Source organism: Trichoplusia ni, chromosome 9 (genome assembly GCF_003590095.1).
Source record: "Trichoplusia ni isolate ovarian cell line Hi5 chromosome 9, tn1, whole genome shotgun sequence".
NCBI classification, from domain to species: domain Eukaryota; kingdom Metazoa; phylum Arthropoda; class Insecta; order Lepidoptera; family Noctuidae; genus Trichoplusia; species Trichoplusia ni.
Window position 1 is genome coordinate 2,072,615 of NC_039486.1, and position 13,978 is coordinate 2,086,592.

The 13,978-nt window shown below is 35.5% G+C and overlaps 1 protein-coding gene across 1 annotated transcript in view; it reads right to left on the bottom strand.

The window, feature by feature from the left end:
- Positions 1 to 13,978, bottom strand: part of LOC113497339 (START domain-containing protein 10-like) — a 48,448-nt gene that overhangs the window by 10,722 nt on the left and 23,748 nt on the right. The window contains exon 5 of the mRNA XM_026876860.1: positions 2,661 to 2,793. Coding sequence (XP_026732661.1) covers positions 2,661 to 2,793 — 133 coding nt within the window. The remainder of the gene's footprint in view (positions 1 to 2,660; positions 2,794 to 13,978) is intronic.

The following is a 13,978-nucleotide window of genomic DNA, read 5'->3' on the forward strand; positions in this document are numbered from 1 at the left end:
TTTTTCATAAACTGGAAACATTTTCCCCGTTGAAATCAATTGAACTGCGCCGAGAGTGTCCCTAAAGGCTATCCTACAACGAAAGTTAATTAAATAAGTATTCCACGATTTTCGAGCCCAAGAGTAATTGCCCAAAAGCAGCATGAAACTGTAGCTTACTCTGACTTGAGAAATTATTTCCTTTTGTAAAATTAAATAGGAGCCTTAAAGTAGGTGCTGGCTATAGGGTTAACAGTTACGTCTATTTCATCGGACAGAGGCCGACGGGGATAGAAGGAAAATGAATTTTATTGTGGCTCCTCTTCAGTTTTTAAGAGGCTTTATGAAAAGCTTTTCCTTAATTATTGTTATTAATTGCGTTTCTTTCTGAAGTTAAGTAGGTACATTTAATCTTCGAGTCATTTGGTTTCACAAGTTGAAGTACTTAGAATGCTGCAAAAATCTGATATTCAACAATTTTCTTCGAATTTTAGCGGTTAGCCAAAATAAGCGGTTTTGGTGGCGATAAATTGATCTAGTTAGTATTAAGTTAAAGAAATGTCGCTTTTTTTCAATAAAAAAACGAAGTGCTTTTTGGTTAGTTCTAATTTTAGTATTAGCAATTCAACAAAAAAACAAGTGACCGAGCAAAGCTCATTCAGGTATCTACATCTACATCTACTCCTAGATCTCAAATGTCATTCGAGCGTTTTAGCCCAATAACCATTACCTTAAGATGGCGAAGAAAATTTACTAAAAGATCGGAGAGATCCTAAAAAGAACGCAGAGGATCGAACAATTCTCGAGCAATAACCCAACGCGAGAAAAACTAATACATTCTGTATCCTGAACTATAACAATACTGCAATATTACATCACACATTCTCCTATCCAATTATACCACTCTTAATTACGTATATTATCGTGATAAACTACCGTTCGTTAATAACAAAAAGATTGAGGCAGCTCACCACATAATAAGTTCCAGTAACATGCCACTAATAATTCATCGCAACTTGAGATAAGCATGAGATTTTTGACGTCATCCGGTAATTAAGGGGATGACTAACATATTTTAAGTTGCGGAGTTATTTGTAATTAGACCAGGCTTTCTGGTAGTCTAATCATCTATCTGGTATTAATAGAATTGAGATGGAGTTGGTGCTTTAGAAACCAAGGCGCCGACGATCTTGTAAGCGCCAATACTGTATTTGGCTAAAAATACCTCTTAAGTCTTCATTTTGGTTAAGATTTTCAGAAAATATTGGATACGTATCTTTTCTTTTATCTCCTGGACAAAAAATGAAGGGGAATTCAAAATCTGCCTCCTCCATACATTTCATCACATTTTCCTTACTTTTTAATGACGTTTTAAAACGAAAAATACGTGTTCGATATTTTATGGAAATCTGTCTGACATACTAAACAGATTGATATTATAAGATTTGTCAAATAAACTATTTGTGCAGTAACATGAGTTGCAACTACATTATTTGAACAGCTAACGATGCCGATAGCACTAAATTGGTGCCCGATCTGAGTTTGGACAGCAGAACCTAGGAAATAGGGTATTTCCCTATGGGAAACCTGAAAATGCTGTTCACCGATATTTACAATTGTAACGTTGAGACCTTGATCACAATTGCATGGTGTAGGACCTGTGTTTACTCTTGGGAAATCAAGGGAAACGTCAATAAAATACAAGTGTAGAAAACAAGTCCACGTTATTTTTAATCATATTTAAAGAGGTTTGTTTGTACTTGAGAAAATTACCGGGTATAGATAAAAAGGGTATGTATGACGGTGAAAATAAAAAGAGAAAAAGTTGACGAAACTTCAATGAAAATTTAATACGAAAAGTTAAATATGTTGTACACGATGAAATAACACTTCTTCTGGAAGAACAAGGTCGTTGTAAACAGCTTCTATTTATCATTACACCTGTATTTTCCCGCCTGTGAAACACGTTTCGCGAAGCAGTGAAAAAGCGACGTTATTTTTATTTTTTCCTCTCCGAAAATTCGGGTCTTTTTACTTAAAGCTTTTTAACGTAAAAAGTTTTCAAAGTGTAGGTTAATGTATTACATGAAAATGACATATTACAGTTATTTTAATTCTCCATTTTTCTTTAGCACCAGCAAATCAGGAGCTTACTTCCACGTCTTAAAGTAAAATTACCTATAGAAGGTGTGAGAGATGCCTCTCTACGCCCTGTATAGCGCTGTCCCGCTTCAACAACCATAATAATATTACTTTAAAATGTGTTTGAATTATACTTATTACAATAAAATATTGACCTGGTTTTGCGGAACTATTTTTAGGCATTTTCAAGCTATGGAATCACAGCCAATCTTAGGTAAGTGTATCAAACCCAGCTGTCCCAGCAAACGTTGTTTTGCCATATAAATTAGTTTTAAGGAATTATAAAAATGGGGGTATGTAAAATAGATGTCCGATTCTCAGACCTAATAAATATGAACACAACATTTCATAAGAATCGTTCGACCCGTTTCGGAGGCTTTCAATTTCGTTCACCACGATACGAGAATTTTATATAATCGACTAGCTGACCTAGCAAACATAGTTTTGCCATAAAAAAGAGTCAAAGGGTATTAAAAAAAATGGGACTGAAAAATAGACGTCTGATTCTTAGACCTATTCTTCTCCAATCTTCCAATTACCTGACATATCCCTTCCTCGGCGGGTAGTCCTTGTGGTAGACGGAGTGGTTGAGGATCATCTTCTCGTCGCCCGTGTCCAGCCACGACCGCTGCAGTACGAAGTCGCGGTTCTTGAGAGGCGCCGGGCATGACACTGGAAAGGATGGAAAACTTCAAACAATTGAAAGGTACACGCGTAAAATTGTATGTATGATGGACGGACGTTTGTTCCTCTTTCACCCAAAAACCACTGAACGGATTGAGACGAAACTTGGTACACAGATAGTCTATAACCAGGACATAGAATAGTTTGTACTTCTATTGCGGGCCTGCAAGCAAGATGCTAAGAAGCTAGAAGCTAGTATGTAATAATATTGATAATGATGGACATATTTCAATTATAATATTGAGTGTATGTAGTTCGAGACTGATAGGCCGTGATAAGTAAACCAATTGAAAGAACTTTACTTTATAGTCATAACATATAACCCATCAAGTATGGGTATACATTTATGGAAAACATTATATCTTGAAGCCGTAAAAATGATGGTAGGAAGTGATTGAAATAACTTGAATACATCAGCAGATAGGAATTGAAACAGTGGGTCCAAAACCAAGAAATTTCTGATTTGAACCTAAGTTTTAAGACATTGTTTTGGTTTTCTTAAAGATATTGTCACATCTGTATGTACTGAACAATGTTTAGTTCAGTAACTAAACACAGACAAATTAGGGCCGAACTAAGTCTTAACTAGCCTAATACAACCCAGGGCCCAATTTTCGTAACGAACTATTTGCTCTAAGTACATAAACCTAATGTTTTCTATAAACAAAGACTATTGCTAGTTAGTTAGTCAAAAGATTACCGACCTTCTGGCAAAGAATAAAGAGACATCTAATCTATACTAATGTGATAAGCTAAAGTTTGTTGGATTGTACGCGCTTATCGTAGGTACTACTGGTCTGATTTGAAGATTTTTTCTTTCAGTTTTCCCACCTTAGAAAATGTAGAAATTATTTATTTTTTAATATTTATTCCACAACTGTTTAGAAAAATACGAAAAGTTTCGGACCCAATCTCTTACCAAGCTCTTAATCGACATTTTTGTTTTACAAAATAAATGTAGTCAGAGTCATTCACAGCGATTTCTTCCACAACTAGGTATAGGTAATGGCGAATGAAAGAATATAATGAGATATTTCCTCAAGTTACAGAGCAGATAACTAGATTTAATGAAAATGTAGTGAGGCACTCCATAATTGTAGTAAACACATCCTGAGCAACTATTTTCCATTAAAAGTTTTCAGTAAACACGACATTCTTGAGGAACTTTGATAAATGCTTTATCCACCCAAAATATTCGGGACTACGTTTAATAAACTGATAATTTTAGAAACAATGTTATTAAAGTGAAGTGTATACACGTGTGATGGTCTAAATTATTTAGGGTTATCAGGATTGGTTTTGATTTAATTTACTAACAAAGTTTTCATTACTGATACGAAGGGCGTCCAAAAAGTATTTGAATAGGTAACTTAAAATTAATTAATTAAAGTTTGAAAATTTGGATAATAACTTATTTGTAAGCTGTGTGGAACTCTAGAATTGACTAAAATATATTTATAGATTTTTTACATGGATATTAACTGTACATCCATGGGCCAGCCTTCTGGCCAAGTAGAAATCCTTACGGGCGTCTTTCGCTATGAAGGAAGGGAAGGGAAGGTTAAGAGGAGTGCCGGACTCTTATCGGCTAAAACCACTGGAATGCTTCTCCGTTCCCTTTAGCTGGAAGCTAAGCAGAACTACTTCCGCAGACTACTGCGAACCCAAGGAGGTAAAGGAGCGCGTATGATAGGAACAGCATCAATCCATACATTTGCAAAACCTTTTAGAGCAATACTAGAACAATTTTAGAAGCAAGACAGAGTTCTACAAGGCATACAGCGGAAACTCACTTCCACAGACATCAAAATGTTGACTAAATAGCTACCCATCAAAATATGACATCGGTCTACACGCTGCGCTTAGTGGTACGTGGTCTCCAGATGGACCGACGACCTAGTGAAAACCGCTGGGTTCCGCTGGATGCAGTTGGCAATGAACCGGCCGCGCTGGAGAACTTATGGAGAGGCCTATGTCCAGCAGTGGACAGCTATAGGCTGAGATGATGATGATTAAATATGATATCTAATGAATGCCATTAAACTCCTACCATTATACTAGTTATCACATTCTAAACTTTGCCACGTAAGTCCAATTACGATAAACATCTAATAATGATCTGACTATCCATTGTAACTAGAGGGGTTCCTTAATAATTATAATGGTATAATGGTCGGGACGGGAGATAATATAAGGTATACGATTTAACGACCTCATTACGATGAAGCGAGGATACCCATTAAAAATAAAATATTGTGACCTCCTTTCAGAAGCATATAACTGTGTACATGTAAACATTATTAGAATTGATATAAGGAATATAATTTGTATGGAAGCCAATACATTTGCTCTAAATGAGATTGTCATTGTGAGCTAATTGGTGAATAGTGAAAAGTTTGAAATAATTTGTTCGCTCTTCTTCATCATCATCATCATCAGCCCAGATTAGTTCACTGCTGGACATAGGTCTCTCCAATTGCATCTATCTATGTTAGCTCTTACTTGGTACAATTTATTTTGGACGTTAAAAAATTGTAGATATTAAAATGAAAGACATTATTTGATACTAAAAACAAAATTTATCCCAAAAAAAAAGGTACATAGTAGCTAAATGAGGTAACAGTTGATACCGGACCAGGACAAGCTGTTCAGCTCAATTTCTTTGTCCCTAAATCTTATATATAGGTATTTTTTAATATGGAATATTATAATATTTAAACACATCACGTTCAGGCATGAACGACCTTTTGTTCGATGAGCAGACTTCCCCTAAAAGAAAAGATAAAACGTAGAGACAAAAGCGATAAGAAATTTTATCCAAATTTTCTAAGAAATACCGCTAGTACATAATTATATCTTATTAACAAACATAAATCATGATTAGCGAAGTTCGTGGTGGCAGGAAATGAAATGCCATAAGTTCGAGACGAGAGGAAAGTTGGCGCGGTGTTGTTTGATCATTTATTATATCGCCGATAAGCCTGTTCACTCCAGACCCCCTGTACTATGATAACTCAAAGCTAAACTGTCGCGTTGTGGAAGAGAGATGCCGCTCTACCCAGTGTAGCGCGCTGTCTTTGTTCCACAACTCCGACATACTTACTTTAGCGATCATAGTACAGGTTTTGGAAAGAGAAACGAGTATGTTAACGTGAATAAATGCTTAACTGTAAATCATGAATATATTTCTTGAATAGTTTGCGGTATTTGATACTCTTAAGCAGTGTACTAGTGACTTATAGATGTGGATTTGTGGAATGCCATTCAAAAGCTGGAAAGAAGATAAATACTCATATCAATTCCATTTCACATAATTCAAAAAAGAAACAACTATTTTAAATTATGTTTAAACATGGCTTGATCATTAAAGTTTGTTTCTTTCAACAATCTAATTGCTTTTCTCGTTTAACCAAGCAAAAAAGCTTTCACTTATATTCACATTTTTTCAACATAAAAACTATTTAAAATCATAGCCAAACACCTCGAAACGGAGAAAAGCAGCAATCCGTGGCTCTTAAGAGCTCATAATTGCCTCCACCCCGGCCGACATTTGAAAATACTTTTTGAAAGAAACTCAAGGAAAACTGTCGCAAAGATTTTCACGAAAGAACTTTTATCTATAGAACCCGAGGCGAAGTGCGATGGGATGAGCTAAGCGAGGAATGAGATGCTTGAGCCTAAGAGTTACGACCTACATACAAATGCCAGTCTGAATCTGTAATGGATATCGTTTCATTCGATTGCGCTAATCCAATTCGTCCTTAATATGAAGGCTTTTAAATAAGATCAATAAGACGCTTTTGGGATATTTGCGGGTTTTATTTCAAGTGTTCGTAAAAGAAGTTTTGATTAATGTAGATTTTATTAAGAGTCGAAATTCAGATTTTTTCCTTCTTTGTGTTTCTAACCTACCTCTTCGGATATGAAAGCAGCACTGCTTAACGAGTTTTATCTCCCATATCAAAACAACGCTTTGTCCTATCTCCTATATTAAGACAATGCTTTTTCAGGATCTGGTTGAAAAATAACAATAGTAACATTGATATTAAAATGGTCCTTATTTCAAAAGAACAATAGAGTTCATTATTGTATTTACAACCTTATCGCCGGCGTGTGCTACGCAGTCAGCAGAACAGCCGAAAGTTTATTATGTATGTAGGAAGTACAAAAAGTGTCCTCAAATAGAGGTTCCCAACACGGTCTGCCCGTACCGCAACAAACTTGCTAATTGGACAACTTTGTACCGCGTTAGTAATTGTCAAAAAGAAACAAATGCGGTTGAATTTTCATTAGTATAAATGAAGTTCAAGTGTTAAGGGACTTTTTCATCAAGCTGGTGTATAAAAGCGTGATTAAAGTTCAATTTTCTTTGCAGTCTATTGCGGTTTATTCAAAAGGTTGATAGGCAGAAATTGTGCGGAGATATAGGCTATATTTCTGGCGGAATGCTTGCTATCTCCATCCCTCCAATAACCGCATATTTGCGTATCGTATCTGAACTTACATAAATAAAACGTATTCATTCTTGACATACGATAAAATTATTATTTTTTGTATTTTCGGAAAGCAGAATATTACTTAATTTTTTTCGCTTTCAGATTTACTTGTGGACTTTTCACTGAAGTGAAAGTTAATTCCGATATATTTCAATTGTCTTATTAATGTTTTATCTATAATCTTCTCTTTATCGTATTTTGTAATAAAACCTCTTCCTATCTATACTTATTATAGTTATCCTAAGGCACCTATTAGTCGTCAAATACATATTCTCCTACTATTACTACTAATTCTCATTCTACCTAGTTTTTACATTTATTTATGAAAACTGTAAAAAACAGCAGCTATCTGAACTACCATTAGTCACATATTGTTATAAAAAGTTGGAGAACTACAGTGTATTAAAAAATGTATGTCAAAATTCCAGTACAAAAAATATAATACCGGACAATTTGTGTCACTAATGCCTCTAAAGTAATATACACTAACATTGTAAACAGCAACAAACACACTACCTATAGATTGTGTGTTTGTGACGATGTAATCTCAAGAACTACTGAACCAATTTTGAAAATGATTTAAACCAATAGGAAACCTGTTTAGTTGTGAGTTTCATAAGCTACAAATCTTTATCAATAGGCTGCTTACCTCCGAATTCACGGTTTTCATACTAAAATACCACAAAACACAAAAACTAATGAGCATTTAAAATCTTAATAAACACGTTATTTCCATCTTTGTTGCTATCATACCTAGTAACGTATCATATAAAATAAAGGTAGGTAATATACTAAGTAAATATAGGTAGACCTATTACGCGTTGCCAATGGCGGTTTCAAATCCCATATAATTTGATGTAAGCCAAATTCCATTTTCATACACCATTTCGCGTATCTCATGTAGAATATTACTGAGAAATGAGAAATTTCTGAACATAATATCATTTTCTTAGGATTCCCTTTTTCATGTGTGTCTCGTGAAATAACAACTTTTAGTTACCAAGTTGAAAAATCAAGAACGTTTATTAGTGAATTTGTAAAGCTTGTTTCAGCTTGTTGAGGTAACTTTTGTGCAAATGCTTCACCATTTTAGACGCTAAGCAAATGGGTATTTGTCTAAAAAAACCATTAAGTCCGTTAGATAGATTTCTAACAAATATAAGGTACGAATGTTTTTTTTCATACCGTAAACAATAAATAAGTAATCTCGTGTAAAGTCACTTTTGACTGACAAGTAATGTTATAAGCCCTCATATACCTACATACGTTTCAAAACCTTTGATGTTAATTAATTTAAGTTTTTGCTGACATCTTCAAATCTAAAACAAAAAGGTTCGTGATGGAGAACACCATAAAGTTGTTCTTTTCAAAGTTCCGTACAAATAGGATTTGGAAAACAAATATTGGTCACCCATCAAAACCTATGAAAAACATCATTTGTTGTTTATATTCTGTCATTAAGCTCTATCTCTACAGCCTAGTGACGGACAGAAGGACAGACATAATAAGGTTCCATTTCTACCTTTGTGCAAGAGTTTAAAAACAACAAAAATCGATCGACATGAAAATATCAAACCTTTATGGTCATTTTTAAAAAGTTGGCGAATAATAATAAAATTGAATCGTTACAGGCATGGCCGCCGGTGGCACGCCCCTAACCCCCTGTCTCGCACGTGCTCACAATGCCAACTAGAGCCGACCGTGCGTACAGAAGGGTTCATCGTATATTTTATAGCCAGCAACTTTAACCTGGGTTCCGAATACTAGCTATTCCCTTTTACTGTTATCGCACAAAGTTACTTAATAAAATAATTATTGTTGTAATAGTAACGTTTTATTACCCAACATTTGAAATCACGAAGCGCAGTTAGGCAAAATCATAGACCGCGAAACAAACAGTATTCTGCACTATGGAACACAATGCATTTGGGATAGCCGCAAAGCTCAAGTGGGACCGAACGAAATGAAGGAAATTTCTACCGAACGACGATTGACCGATGGGGAAAATATCATCCGAATGCATCCCACAAAACCGCAGAGAGGCAAAATGAGTTTCATCTTCTGTGATTGTTTGGACGAGGCAAAGCTTTACGCAAAGAGTTTACTTGCTCCTCTTAATCCAAAAATGTTGCAGTTTTGGAAAAAAAGCATGCCATGAGCCATGTTGTGTGTCGTCTATTTTCTATAATAGCTATTTTCAGAGGTGATGCCTGGCTGCCAGTAGTGTAAAATATCAATAAGGTTCAAATATACCGAATAATACTGAAGCCGATTTATCACAAAATGCAATTGACTTGTATAAATCGATCGAGCATGTTGCCAATAAATGATTTAGTCTTCTGGGACACTCAAGGATTCCTTTTAGGTATGATAAAAAGGGTCCCATGGGCGAGAGGCTGGAGAAAAAATTGCGGCTGAATTGGAGGTATTTTAGGAAAAGGTCGAGTTGAGCGACATACTATACGATATACATGACTACAATATCCAGAGACAGGTATGAATAATATGAACATCTCAAAAGTGATGAATGTTGGGTGTTTCTTTATAGGCTTTTTTAGAGCCCGTTTATTTACAAATTGGGTGATTTATCAGATCTTATCTTCAAAGTACAACTGCACAAGTTGATCGATCACAGGTTAAGTTAAACTTGATACAGTCGGTTTGGGATGGGTGACCAATGGCCATCTATGACATAATGAGTTCCTTGGTATTTCGGAAGGCACGAAAAATTGTGGGTCCAGATACATCTTTGGCTGTATGTCATTACGGGAAGTCAGAAGCTAGCAAATGTGATAACCAGTCTGACTAAGGGGTATCGTGTTGCCCAGATTACTGGTTTAAAGAGGCCAGTTAGGCAATCGGTTCTGTTTAAATACTGTTACTTAGCTGCCGGTTAGACTGAAAGCCAACTTGCACATAGTTGGGAAAAGTCTAATGATGTAATTTATCTGAGCAATTGACATGAATGTGTGAAAATGAATGTCCCCTACATTTGAAGAGAGGTCGTCTCTTAAAGTAGTTCAACAAACATTTAGAATTATTACGTCATATCCGACGCTCCATAAACGTACAAATGCTGAGAATATTGAGTTCAAGAGGATAGTTCATATGATATTAAATTCCTAGTATTTGCATTCAGCCCTGACACTCAAGTATTATGCTCTTGTATTATTTGTATCCGGCACGTCTCGGAAATTGTTTTATAAAGCTACATATTATTGTTTATTAGTTTGGCCTTGTAATAACAGCTTTAAGCGCTGATGGTTTTCTCATGAAATGAAACTTGAATGTAACTTACAAGTCATAGCAACATATAGAGTGAAGGTAATTAAAAACCTGTTTACCTAATACAAAGCATTTACTACGGTAATAAAGGAAAAATGGCATTTAAAATATAAAACAAATCAGCCATTGTAGACATTAAAAATCTTATTTTTTATTTGCAACTAAACACATTTTCATCAAAATATTAAAATGCTGCATTTGCTTTCAGTTCAATCTAACTTTGACTTCTGCCTTCTAAACATGCAATCCATTACACTAACAGACTACTCTTTCCAAGCCCCTCTGTATTCTAAAAGCATATTCCCACATTTCCACACTGTCATGTCATTATTTAACGTCATTTGACATCGGCCGTACACACGTCACGTCCGCATGCCTTGCTCACTCCTACATCGGCTGAAACAGCTTTGTCCGGCATTCCCCAGCGATTTAGCGGTAAAGCTACGATTTTCTTCAACGATTCCGTTTTATAGTCCTCCTATTTTTTTACGACTCGTTCCGAACGTAAAACTCACCGATGAAAGGTTACTACGAAAAAAGTTGCCATAACCGATGCCACCTCCTTTTGTTTTTTGACAAACAAATAAAGATTTAAGTTTGTCATTTGGAGTAAAATACTTTTAATGTTTTTTTAGCCCACTTAAAACTCCTTCTGTCGTACTCTGAGGGAAATTTGATGGTCTCGAAGGACGAAGCATTATGTAAAACTCTTACCAACAGCCTTTTAAGGAACTTTTCATCTTTCGTCAAGGACCCATTCACTGCAGTTCTGAATTATACGATTGCGAAATAGAAAACAAAAATATTATTAAAAAAATAGTAAGGTTAATAATAATAATTAAAACAATTTTTAATTTGTCTTGTCGTCCTGTCTGAATCTCAAAGTAATTTGAAATCGGTTGACATTTCTCATGACAACACAGAATCGCTCTGACAAGAGAACAAACGTAGCATTATTTCCTCGTGTAAAATTCTCTACAAATTGTTTAAAATTATCATAAATATAATTATTATTATTTCTCAAATAAACAGTCTTGTGATAACAATTTTAACATATAAGTTAATTTTAACATATAAGTTAATTCCGTGGGCAAAAATTAACACCGAATGGTCCGTGACACAAAACCGACGTCAGCGAGGCAGACCCAGACGGAGATGGCGGGATGACCTGGATTCGTTCTTACCGAACTGGTCACTCGCGGCTCTTGAGAGAGACAAGTGGAAGAAGAGTGGGGAGGCCTTCGCTCAGCAGTAGGACATTCCAGGCTAGTAATAAATAGGTAATTTCGTGACATATTTGATTTGATAATATTTATTTATGCTTTATACTGGCTTTTAGGCGCGTTTTATTATCAACTGAGTTTTTAGACTAAAAGACACACCAAGATTTTACCTTTCTTAAGTACTTAACGAAATGGAGTAGATATAAGTAGGTAATATCCTTGAAAGCACCCTTTCTACAACTATACGTATATATGTACATAGATAATGCTATAATGTTTATATATTAAATTGGATCAGATTATTAATATTTTACCCTCACGTAGAGTTTGGTGTAATAACAATTAAATGCTTGTGGCAATTACTTTAGCATCGCCGTTTAGGGCGGCGCGTGTAACCTTGCTATCATTGTGTTATTGATATTTGTAACAAAGACTTTTCGTTCAAATAATTCCGGTATATAATGTAACACCAGCATATATTTGCCACTCCTAGGAACAGGCCTCTTCCCGTATGGGGAAGGATTGAGCCTTGATCAACACGCTAGCTCACTGCGGTTTCTCACCACAATTTTAATGCCTGTATTCATATAGTTATGTACTTGTATAAATTACAAATTTCACTAAACAAGAAATGTCGTATAGATAACTGATGAGAAGGCAGAAAAATACCTGAATCTAAGGTTCTTCTAAACAGATAAGTGATCCTGAGTATCCATGACACTTTCCAAAATGATCCAAATTAGATCAGCTTCAAGAAATCGCATTTTGCCCTAATTTGCAAACCGTTTAGTCCCAAATTTTCTACCTAGGCTCCTGTTTCTCAGATCGATAGCACCTTTAAACGGGTCGTAAATAGAATAGCTTTATAAGTAGAGATATATCAAGTCTAAGTATCACCATTAACGTGGCACCATCAAGTGTGGAGTACTTAATGGCATAATTCCCAACCACGCTTAATTTCAGCTCGTAACTAATGATATATGAACTTGTAAGTCATAAATAAGTAGGGGGATATCTAAAGCACACGGTTCACGGTAACCTTACCAAGCATATACCAAAGACATCCTTCAGCATATAGGCAGTATTCGAAAATGAATCATAAGACGTGGAAGATAGAACTGATTTTACTGTGTCCAAAATTCTACTTCAGTTGTTTTGGTTCTCGATGCTGGCGTGAATTTGGTTAGTCGACTAATTTGTAATGACAGCCCAAGATCCGAAGACACAAACGTATCATCAATCGAGAGAGTAATGGCTATTATTAATGAGGATCCCACTTCACATAAAAGCTTCTTTCGTGGAAATTTCCTTGGCTCTCATAATTGTGTAAATTATTCCCGTGAAGATGTTTTTAAGTCCCATTGTTAAACACAAGGTCACCCTGTAAAAGCATTCAGTTCCCAAAAGTTCGTCAGATTTCAATGCGACTTACGACTTAAATGCTATAGTGTAGAAGTCGTATAATCAGATATTGTCAGTACAGATACAGAATTCAGATATATGTAAGCAGTGCATCTGGTGAGAAACCATTAACGAAAGCGAAGTTTAAAATACAAAGAAGGGATCTCGAATTGGTCAAACAAACAACGACCGAGATTCACGAGAGCCCCCTTTATTCTTAAACTTTTCCATATGAAGTAATCACTTTGTTACCATGTAACAATATTTGTTGGATCAGCTAAGTGATGAAGCCAGGCCTCTTGATCGCTTTTGATTAATGACCGTCATTTACATATTGGATCTCTGTCATTAGAGTAATTTAGCTTCGTACAAGGTTGGCGTTACCTTATCCATATCGCTACTTTACCAACATCGCTATACGAAGAAACTTTACCATTGCTTTTCTGATACTTTTAGGAAGAATATTCCAATTCTGTTCTGCATTTTTTTTTCTTGAATTATCCCAAGCTTCTCTAGCACCATAACTAGATAAATTCAGATGAATCTGAATACTATTATTCTCCTTACTTGAGTCACTTCCTAACGTTGCTCTACATTCCATTCTACTTGAAGGAGAACTTATATTCCGTCTCCTCTGACATAACATTAAGTAGGTTAGGAACATATACCTAAGTATACTCTACATGATATATCTCCCGTCTTTGCCCGCCTCGAGGGTAGTTTATTTCAAATCAATCAAGCACTTAATTCGCCGGGCGCTCAGCCTTG